This window comes from Oncorhynchus mykiss, chromosome 15, assembly GCF_013265735.2.
Source record: "Oncorhynchus mykiss isolate Arlee chromosome 15, USDA_OmykA_1.1, whole genome shotgun sequence".
Classification (NCBI taxonomy): Eukaryota; Metazoa; Chordata; class Actinopteri; order Salmoniformes; family Salmonidae; genus Oncorhynchus; species Oncorhynchus mykiss.
In genome coordinates, this window is record NC_048579.1 from 41,913,728 (window position 1) to 41,925,034 (window position 11,307).

General features: G+C 42.2%; 1 protein-coding gene across 10 annotated transcripts in view; it reads right to left on the bottom strand.

The window, feature by feature from the left end:
- The window catches only part of LOC110490082 (DISP complex protein LRCH3), a 78,924-nt gene extending 73,508 nt beyond the window's left edge, over positions 1 to 5,416 (bottom strand). For 7 of the 10 annotated variants that reach the window (XM_036944377.1, XM_036944381.1, XM_036944380.1 and 4 more), the window contains exon 1: positions 5,056 to 5,415. In XM_036944377.1, the coding sequence (XP_036800272.1) occupies positions 5,056 to 5,299 (244 nt within the window). In that variant the 5' untranslated portion in view covers positions 5,300 to 5,415. Of the gene's footprint in view, positions 1 to 5,055 lie in introns of all 10 variants that reach the window. The other 3 variants (XM_036944373.1, XM_036944372.1, XM_036944374.1) reach the window with 2 other exon arrangements.
- Positions 5,417 to 11,307: the final 5,891 nt, after the last annotated feature.

Genomic DNA, 11,307 nt, shown 5'->3' on the forward strand with positions numbered 1-11,307 from the left:
GCCAAAATACTATTTTAGTTTGCCTGCTGAACTATGGCCTAGGCATTAGAAAAAAGGAGCAAGCCACGTGAGCCTTCAGGTTTTATGAAAGGTAACTTATTATGAAGATGGTTGTCTGAACAACATACAGCACACCTCCACTGGTCACTCTTGACTTCTCTATGGCCATGCCACTAATTGGTACCCAGTAGAGCAGAAGAGAGACAATTTAACTTAGAGGTCACTTCCGCCCATCCAGACAATCGATATTGACCCAGATACATCCCAACACACACTCAGTGTGAGACTGAGTGTGTGTTAGTTGTGCAAGGGTCACCCGCACCCGCCCGCAATTGCTAATAACCTATTAGCAACAGCCTGACTATAAGTAAAAATCTGAGGCCTGTACCAGCTAATACAGAGAATGCGCTGTAGGCTACCGTCAGCAATGGCAAAAATTGTAACAGGGGTGCCGGATTTTTGTTAGTCCACTTGTCTGTAATATATACTGAACAAAAATATGAAACAACATATGAAAGATGGGACCAGCACTTTACGAGTTGAAATAAAAGACAACAGAAATGTTCCATATGCACAAAAAACTTTATTTCTTTAAAATGTTGTGCACAAATGTGTATACATCTGTTAGTGAGCGTTTATTTATCCTTTGTCAAGACAATCCATCCACCTGACAGGTGTGGTATATCAAGATGCTGATTAAACAGCACGATCATTACACAGGTGCACCTTGTGTTGGGGGGCAATAAAAGGTCACTGTGCAGTTTGTCACACAACACAATGCTACATGTCTCAAGTTGAGGGAGCGCGCATGCTGACTGCAGGAATGTCCACCAGCTGCTGCCATATAATTTAATGTTAATTTCTGTACCATACTTGGCAGTACATCCAACCGACCAGACCTCCACATCTGGCTTCTTTACTTGCGGGACAGTCAAAAGGGGGAGATGGGTGGGGGTACACAGGAGTATCTGTTGGTATGGCTCCCAAGTGGGTGGGCCTAGAGTGCATTCTGAGAGTTTTCAGACCCTAACCCCTTTTCACATAAAATCAAATTGTATTTGTCACATACACGTGTTTAGCAGATGTTATTGCGGATGTAGCGAAACGCTTGAGTTTCTATCTCTAACAGTGTCGTATAATATTAAACATATTTCACAACACACACAAATCTAAAGTAAAGGGATGAATTATGAATATATAAATATTTGGGCAAGCAATGTCAGAGCAGCAGACTAAGATACAGTAGAATAGGATAGAATACAGTATTTACATATGAGATGAGTAATACATAGACTAAGATACAGTAGAATAGTATATAATACAGTATATACATATGAGATGAGTAATACATAGACTAAGATACAGTAGAATAGTATAGAAAACAGTATTTACATATGAGATGAGTAATACATAGACTAAGATACAGTAGAATAGTATAGAAAACAGTATATACATATGAGATGAGTAATGCCAGATATGTAAATATTATTAAAGTGACTAGTGTTCCATTCCTTAAAGTGGCCAGTGATTTCTAGTCTATGACTATAGGGAGCAGCCTCTATTATGTTAGTGATGGCTGTTTAACAGTCCGATGGCCTTGACATAGAAGCTGTTTTTCAGACTCTCGGTCCCAGCTTTGATGCACCTGTACTGACCTCGCCTTCTGGACGATAGCGGGGTTAACAGGCAGTGGCTCGGTTAGTTGTTGTCCTTCTCCACATTTTGTTACAGACTTATTCTAAAACGGATTAAAAATATATATAATCCTCAATCTACACACAACAAATACCCCATAGTTAAAGTTAAAATGTTTTTAGAAATGTTTTGCAAATGTATTACAAATAAAAAACAGAAATACCTTTACATAAGTATTCAGACCCTTTGCTATGAGATTCAATTGAGCACAGGTGCATCCTGTTTCCATTGATCATCCTTGAGATGTTTCTACAACTTGATTGGAGTGCACCTGTGAGAATTTCAAATGATTGGACATGATTTGGATAGACACACACTTGTCTATTTAAGGTGCATGTCCGAGCAAAATCCAAGCCATGAGGCCAAAATAAATTGTCCGTAAAGCTTGGAGACTGGATTGGGTCGAGGCACAGATCTGGGGAAGTGTACCAAAAAAATGTATGCCGCATTGAGTGTCCCCAAGAACACAGTGGCCTCCATCATTCTTAAATGGAAGATGCTTGGAACCACCAAGACTCATCCTAGAGTTGGCCATTTGGCCAAATTGAGCAACAGGGGGAGAAAGGCCTTGGTCAGGGAGGTGACCAAGAACCCGATGGTCACTCTGACCAAGCTCCAGAGTTCCTCTGTGGGGATGGGAGAACCATCCAAAAGGACAACCATCTCTGCAGCTCTCCACCAATCAGGCCTTTATGGTAGAGTGCCCAGACAGAAGCCTCTCCTCAATAAAAGGCACATGATTGTTTGGTCTTTAGGCTATTCAACCCAGCCGCCACACACCTGCCCTTCATCCACACAATATTTAAAGTGAAACTGACAGCATTAACTACTTCGCAGATATTTAACAGCCAAAAATATTATCAGCCAAAAATATAAAATTCCCAGTTTATGCTCCAAAACCAACTTCACAAATTATAACTGACTCAACATTCCATGACCTACACTAAGGCATTATTGTCAGAAAAGATGGCTGCAGTTCAATGCATGAATAATATAATTCACCAATACATTTCTGGGTAGTCCAAAAAATATTGCTATCAGGTTGTAAATCACAGCTGGCCTAGGCTAGTGTATCTATTCATGTAGCAAGCTAAAAACATGGAGCCTAATGCTCGCTAGATAGCTAGCTGCTAGGAGGATGTCATGTCATTGGAGGAGTGGGTGAGTGACTGACTTTTTCCCCTCATATCGTTTTTCAGTGGCTATACACAGCTAGAGATGCTGCAGGTGTCATTTGGTTAGCTAGCAATAACTTGAAAGTAAGTTCACGAATGCTCTAGATAACATGTAAAGAGCCTAACCAACTCTCATTGTGCGAGTAAGATGGTCAGTGAGGTGTTCGCTCATTTGTGTCAGGAAAAAGCTAGCCAAGTTTAGCCAGTTAGCTTGGGTGCTTGGTTGAGACAAGCATAGATTGGCAGGCCAGCTGCAGAAGGACGAGTAGGATACAATTCCCCAACATTTACCAGTGTAATGTTCATGGTCAACTAGCTGAAAAAGTTTGAGGGGGTTTATCTAATGGTCCTTCATTAGATTTTAGCACATCTTGCTCTGGCTAGCATTAGTTGTTGATCTTGATCTTGTTGATGTGCATAACTCAGGGAGAAAGAGCCAGCCTTTTCATGTTTGTTTCATCAATAGGACTGTACAGTTCCCAAATGGAAGAGGACTCCGGTGGTATTTGTAGAAATCCATTCAGGTGTATTTTGTGGCTTTTGGCGAATGCCTTCTAATGATCTAAAGCCACGCTGTTGCTACTGACTGTAAACACACAGTCCAGTTCAAAGTGAATGAGGGCAGGCCTTACTGCCTGTAAACACACAGTCCAGTTCAAATTGAATGATGACAGGCCCATGTGGCAATTGGCTTGTTTTCATAAAGGCCTACTCTGGCTCTGATTACGCAGACTGGTGCGCCATAGCCAGATTCCGCTCCTGTACGAGATAAAAACATTTATCTACTGCAGTGCCTTTAAATTGTTAAAACGCACAGCTGCATTCCCACTCTATATTGCTATAGAATTTTCACAAATCCCTTAGAATATTTGGGAATTACACATACTAAGAATTTATGAAAATGTAAAATGGCCATAATTGTTCGCTTGTCAGAATTTGCAGTTTTTTTTAAAGGAGTCATATTCTTCCTGGGGTGTATATGAATAGATTTGAATAAGATTTCATGTTGCTTAATGACCCTAAACCCACCTGCCCTGCAGATATAACTGCAAGTTATGAGTCAACCCGTCCTAGGGGGTCAGGGTCCAGGGGGAAAAAAACTCATAAGAGGTTAATTCCTGCATTCAATAGGCCTATAGGAGACTGAGAAGAAACGTGAAATTGGTGAAAGAAGGGGAAAACTATAGAAGAGAGAAGTACTGTTATGTCATGAGCCATCCAAACTATACGTGTGTTTACAGTGGCCGTTTGTGACCGTCTGGAGCAGGGTTCATGAAAGTGCCACATGGTGTCAAAGCCCAACCCCCCAGGCAACCACAATCCCTCAACATCTGCACTGACTGTCCACCGCACATAAGCAGTGACGACGGTGCAGCGTACCATGCCTAAAAATGAGCATCGCATCAAACAAAAATCAATCCCCGTACAGTATTCCCTCCCTCATTTTCAGAGCCACAAATTGACCGCAAAAACAGGTAATGGCGACAACACTGGTTGTTGATTCTAATCCTTACACATCCAATAGGCGTCCCGATCTGCCAGTTCTCGCTCAACGTATTATAACGTTTTGAGTGTCTGGGAATGTACTTGCAGCAGACACATGTAAAATGTTATAACTAGCTAGCTACATCCCTATGAAAATATTAACTGACGAAAGTTGGGCGTAGCTAGATAGCGTCAACAAGCCACCAGTCAAATAAACGTTGCGTTCAAGCTAGTCAGTTAACTATAACCTCATACGTTAGCTAACGCTACAAATAAACAGGAACATTGCCACATAGCTAACTTATTTAACATGGCGCTAGTTGAGCGGTAATTTGCTCACTTCCCAAAGCAAATAGTTAACTGTAACTAAATTAGCTAGTTAGTTTGCTAGTAGCCAAACCGTAATTATCGTTCAGTCACACCCGTGTCTACGGTCTCTGGAAACGTCTGGACGCTCGCTAGCTGGCTAACCTTAGTTCGCTTGCTAATGTTGTTGGCCAGGCAGTGTCCTGGCGTTAGCTAGCAGGCTAACTTGGTACTCCAAGTCAAAACAAGTTTATTTTTCGAGCCGGTGGCTGGCTGGCTAGTTACCCACCCACCGTCGAGGTGTCTTTTTGGGGTTGTTCCATGTAATTGTATTATCAACATTTTAAAGACAAGTTCCATCTATTCTGCTGCGCGAGTCTCGATCCCCACTCACCGGCCCGAGTTGTGTCTGTGAGGTCGTGGTTTGCGGCGCTCCTCGGGAACTCCTTCAGTTTCCTGCCGCTGAGGTTGAGGCAACCAGTTGCCGAGGCTTCGTCTAATGCCCTGTCCAGTGACCGATTCCAAGGTACAGGAATCGGTACCCCTACTCCATTCCCGGGAGCCCCTACAGTTCCAGAATTGCCGACCGCAAAAGTAAGTCCGGTGTTCTCCGCAGACAGCAACACCGAGGCCGCCATTACACAGCTTGCTAACTCCCACCGATTCTCCCTAGTCTGGAGCCCTTAGATAGTAGTACGCAGGCGCATAATGTGAGGGCAGACTGAAAGCGTTGAGGAAGGGAGAGGCTAGTTTGGGAATTCGTCATGCGCAGTGATGATAAATAAGAAAGATTTCCATACCCGAGCCGTACATACTTTCAAAGCAACGAGATATGAATGACGTCATCCATCTGCTGGTGTGACGTTCCTGGCTGTTTTGGATTTTCTTCTCAAAATCATTTTGTGTTACTTTGAACTTTGTCACAATCATTAGGCATTTTAAAGCCTAAAAACGACAGATAGTGGTCCTCAATAGGGGGCATAGGAGCCCCAGGAAGTTGATTACAGGGGTCCCTGAAAAAGCAGAGATGAAACAGAAGAACCATAATATAAAACGAACGAACTGGTGGGTCTCAGAAAGGAAACGTTTGAGAACCCCAACAATAGTACTTAGGTAGTGGCCTATAATGATACTAAAGCCCAAGAATGCAAGTGTGTCTGCCTGACCACTATTGAAAACAGCTTGATTGGTTTAAACTTTTTTAATCCCAAAGGTAACTAGATCAAATCAAATTGAAGAATAATACAAACAAATTGGCCCAATTGAAATATTGTGTGTATTACATACCAGTTAACTAGTATAGCTCCTGCCAATCAGGGTAATTTTGTAAATGCCAGATCTCCATGGCAAAACGCATACTTCACCAAAGTTTTCGCCAGTGCCGTCTGAGATGTTGCGTGTGACTAACCTACTAACGGACCAGGATAGATCCACAGTCCCTCCCCAATTTCATTGTGGGGGGAAATAATCTGTCTTAAACATCAAATTCAAATGCTTACCATAGCTTGATGTCAGTCCATTGAGAGGACAGAAATTTTATGTTATTCAAATTATATTACATAGAATCATCTGCTATAGCAGTGATTAACTGATCAACTGAACATTTGAGTGATAGTGGACTGTCAGTGCCGAGAAGAAGCCAGTGAAACAAAAACATCCTCCACTGGACTGTCCACTATCCTACCACAGTACTAATTAATTGTATTGCAACAATACCGAATTTACTCAACAGGTATCAGTCAGTGTTAAAACAAATGGTGAGAATAACCAAAATAAGACAAAGTTTACTGAGTTAATAAAAAACAAGGCAAGAGTAAACATGTCCCACATGAATGATGCAGCGCCCCCCTTGGGCCAATCAGTGTAATTTTGTAAACAATGTTATGACAAGACTCATCATTAACCCAAGTTTAATCAAAATCAGGCCAGTGGTGTCTGAGATATTGTGTAGGTTATCTAGACTCATCCCTGAGCATGTTAGCCAAATTTCAACACTCTTGAGTCAAACAGATCAAGAGATATAAACATGTGCCCGTTATAGCACCACCGTTTGGGGTTCGATATGAATGTTCAAATCAAATCGTAAGTCACATGTGCCGAATACAACAGGTGTACTTACTGTGAATTGCTTACTTACACGCTCCTAACCAACAATGCAGTTTAAAAAAAATACAGATAAGAGTGAAAGTAACAAGTAATTAAAGAGCAGCAGTAAAATAACAATAGTGAGACTATATACAAGGGGACACCAGTACAGTGTCAATGTGCGGGGGCACCGGTTAGTTGAGGTAATATGTACATGTCGGTAGAGTTATTAAAGTGACTATGCATAGATGATAACAACAGGCGGTGTAAAAGAGGGGGGGGGGGGGGGGGGGGGGTCAATGCAAATAGCCTGGGTAGCCATTTCATTAGGTGTTCAGGAATCTTATGGCTTGGGGGCTAGAAGCTGTTTAGAAGCCTCTTGGACCTAGACTCGGCGCTCCGCTACTGCTTGCCGTGCTTTAGCAGAGAGAACAGTCTATGACTAGGGTGGCTGGAGTCTGACAATTTTAGGGCCTTCCTCTGACACCACCTGTTATAGAGGTCCTGGATGGCAGGAAGCTTGGCCCCAGTGATGTACTGGGCCATTCGCACTACCCTCTGTAGTGCCTTGCGGTCGGAGGCCAAGCAGTTGAAATACCAGGCAGTGATGCAACCAGTCAGGATGCTCTCGATGGTGCAGCTGTAGAACCTTTTGAGGATCTGAGGACCCATGCCAAATATTTTCAGTCTCCTGATGGGGAATAGGTTTTGCCGTACCCTCTTCACGACTGTCTTGGTGTGCTTGGACCATGTTAATTTGTTGGTGATGTGGACACCAAGGAACTTGAAGCTCTCAACCTGATCCAATGCAGCCCCGTCAATGAGAATGGGGGCGTGCTCGGTCATATTTTTCCTGTAGTCCACAATCATCTCCTTTGTCTTGATCACGTTTTTGGGAGATTTTGTTGTCCTGGCACCACACGGCCAGGTCTCTGACCTCCTCCCTATAGGCTGTCTCATTGTTGTCAGTGGTCAGGCCTACCACTGTTGTGTCATCTGCAAACTTAATGATGGTGTTGGAGTCGTGCCTGGCCGTGCAGTCATGAGTGTACAGGGAGTACAGGAGGAGACTGAGCACGCACCCGAGGGGCCCCTGTGTTGACGATCAGCGTGGCGGATGTGTTGTTACCTACCCTTACCACTTGGGGACGGCCCATCAGGAAGTCCACGATCCAGTTGCAGAGGGAGGTGTTTAGTCAGTATGTCGTTCGCATTGGCCTCGTCAGACTCGTTAAAGGAAAAAAAGGATTCTGCCAGTCCGTGGTGAGTATTCACAGTTCTGATGTCCAGAAGTTATTTTCGGTCATAAGAGACGGTAGCCGCAACATTATGTACAAAATAAGTACAAAAATAAGTCACAAACAACGCAAATAAACACACAAAAAAAACACAATCGGTTGGGGTCAAGTAAAACGTCTGCCTTCTTCTCCGGCGCCCTCTTACCATTCTTGGATATGTTGAGTCTTGACAGTGTTTGTAATGTGTACCAAATGTTGTTATGTATCTATGTGGCAGACCATGCCCATATGAATTTGTATTGGTCGGTAGCAGCCATGTTGTTTTAGGTACAAGTTTGGAAATTATTGTGTTCAGAGATCTTTGTCCATAGATGCCACATACAGTGCCTTCAGAAAGTATTAATTCTTGACTTATTCCACATGTGTGTTACAGCCTGAATTCAAAATTGATTAAATAGATGTTTTTCCTCACCCATCAACATACAATACCCATAATAAAAAAGTGAAAACATGTTTAGACATTTTTTTAAATGTATTGAAAATGAAATACAGAAATATCTGATTTACATAAGTATTCACACCCCTGAGTCAATACTTTGTAAAAGTACCTTTAGTAGCGATTACAGCTGTGAGTTTCCACACCTGGATTGTGCAATATTTGCCCATTCTTCTTCTTAAATACTTCAAGTTCTGTCAAATGTGCTGTTGATCATTGCTGGACAACCATTTTCAGGAATGGCCATAAATTTCCAGTAAATCTGTCAAAACTGTAACTCTGTCACTCAGGATCATTCTTCTTGGTAAGCAACTCCAGTGGATTATTTATTAGATTAGGCCTTGTGTTTTAGGTTATTGTCCTGCTGAAAGGTGAATTCCTCCCAGTGTCTGGTGGAACGCAGACAAAAATATTTTCCTCTAGGATTTTACCTGTGCTTAGCACCATTCCATTTAATTTTTATCCTGATAAACTCCCGAGTCCTTAATGATTACAAGCATACCCATAACATGATGCAGCCACCACTATGCTTGAAAATATGGAGAGTGGTACAAAGTAATGTGTTGTATTGAATTTGGGGGGGAGTGAATTGCTTTGCCACATTTTTTGCAATATTAATTTAGTGCCTTGTTGCAAATGTGATGTATGTTTTGGAATATTTTTATTCTGTACGAGCTTCCTTCTTTTCACTGTCCAATTAGGTTAGTATTGTGTATCCTCAGTTTTCTCCTATCACAGCCTGTTTTAAAGTCACCTCATGGTGAAATCCCTGAGCGGTTTCCTTCCTCTCCGTCAACTGAGTTAGGAAGGACGCCTGTATGTTTGTAGGGACTGGGTTTATTGGGAAAGGGAAGGGAATACCTAGTCAGTTGCACAACTGAATACATTCAACCGAAATGTGTCTTCTGCCAAAACGTTAATGTTATCGGCACCCGGGAAGCAGTTGTTTTTGGGGCTTAACTGCCTTGCTCAAGAGCAGAACGCCAGATTTTTCCACCTTGGCTAGGGAATTTCGTTACTGGCCCAATGCTTTTAACGGCTAGGCTACACCATCCACAGTGTAATTGATATCCTTTTGAACATGGTGAAGTTATTAATGTCTGCTTGTTTTATTTTTACCCATCTACCAATAAAAAAATAAGTATTTAGTCAGCCACCAATTGTGTAAGTTCTCCCACTTAAAAAGATGAGAGAGGCCTGTAATTTTCATCAAAGGTACACTTCAGCTATGACAGACAAAATGAGAAAAAAAATCCAGAAAATCACATTGTAGGATTTTTAATTAATTTATTTGCAAATTATGGTGTATACAGAGAAATGATCATCAATGATGTCACTCTTGCTGCTGGTGATTCTCTGATCCACCTCTACGCAGACACCATTCTGTATACTTCTGGCCCTTCTTTGGACACTGTGTTAACTATCCTCCAGACGAGCTTCAATGCCATACAACACTCCTTCCGTGGCCTTCAACTGTTCTTAAATGCAAGTAAAACTAAATGCATGCTCTTCAACCAATCACTGCCCACACCTGCCTGCCCATCCAGCATCACTACTCTGGACGGTTCTGACATGTGGACAACTACAAACACGTAGGTGTCTGGCTAGACTGTAAACTCTCCTTCCAGACTCACATTAAGCATCTCCAATCCAAAATTACATCTAGAATTGGCTTCCTATTTCACAACAAAGCACCCTTCACTCATGCTGCCAAACAAAGCCTCGTAAAACTGACTATCCTACCGATCCTTGACTTCGGCGATGTCATTTACAAAATAGCCTCCAACAATCTACACAACAAATTTGATGCAGTCTATCACAGTGCCATCTGTTTTGTCACCAAAGCCCCATATACTACCCACCACTGCGACCTGTATGCTCTCGTTGGCTGGCCCTTGTTTCATATTCGTCACCAAACCCACTGGCTCAAGGTAACCTATAAGTCTTTGCTAGGTAAAGCCCCACCTTATGTCAGCTCACTGGTCACCATAGCAGCACCCAACCTGTAGCACGCGCTCCAGCAGGTATATTTCCCTGGTCACCCCCAAAGCCAATTCCTCCTTTGGCCACCTTTCCTTCCAGTTCTCTGCTGCCAATGACTGGAATGAACTGCAAAAATCACTGAAGCTGGAGACTCATATCTCCCTACTAACTTTAAGCACCAACTGTCAGAGCAGCTCTGTCCCAACAGCAGAGCTTTCTTTTCAGCACCATGGAGTGATTCCTTATCACCACTACACCGGTCTATCAGCAGAGCCTTGTCTGGCAGAGAAACAGTTCATTCAGCCTCATTTAGTGCCTCATTTACTGCCTTTAAAAAACAAAAACATAGCTGACTAGCTTTAATAAATGTGATTTCTACTGACAATTGAGATCTACAAACTATGCCATAAGGGAAAGTTGAGCAGATAAGAGGCAATCCGTAATTTCGATTAAAACATTAATGAGCGAGCTAAGATGGACAAACTATTTGTTTAGCACTTCTGAAATGTACAGCAACATAATTCAGAACATGAGCCGTTCTTACAGTATTCACCCTGTACACTAAGTCAGAACCATATTAAATAAAGGGGTATATAAGCAGACAATGAAAGCTCTTACAATATTTGATGATGACATTTCTCTAAAACAGGCTACAGGCAACACCAAGTTAGAACAGTAGGCTAAGTTATGAGGTGGAAAGGGACCAAATGATTAAGGTGAGGCACATGGGATACTAACAGCTTACTACACAACATACTTCTTAACTACAGTATACATATCTCCCTGGCATATTACATAATTTAAAACAAATAATGATCCCACAGTCCCTTCCCCGATTTAATCG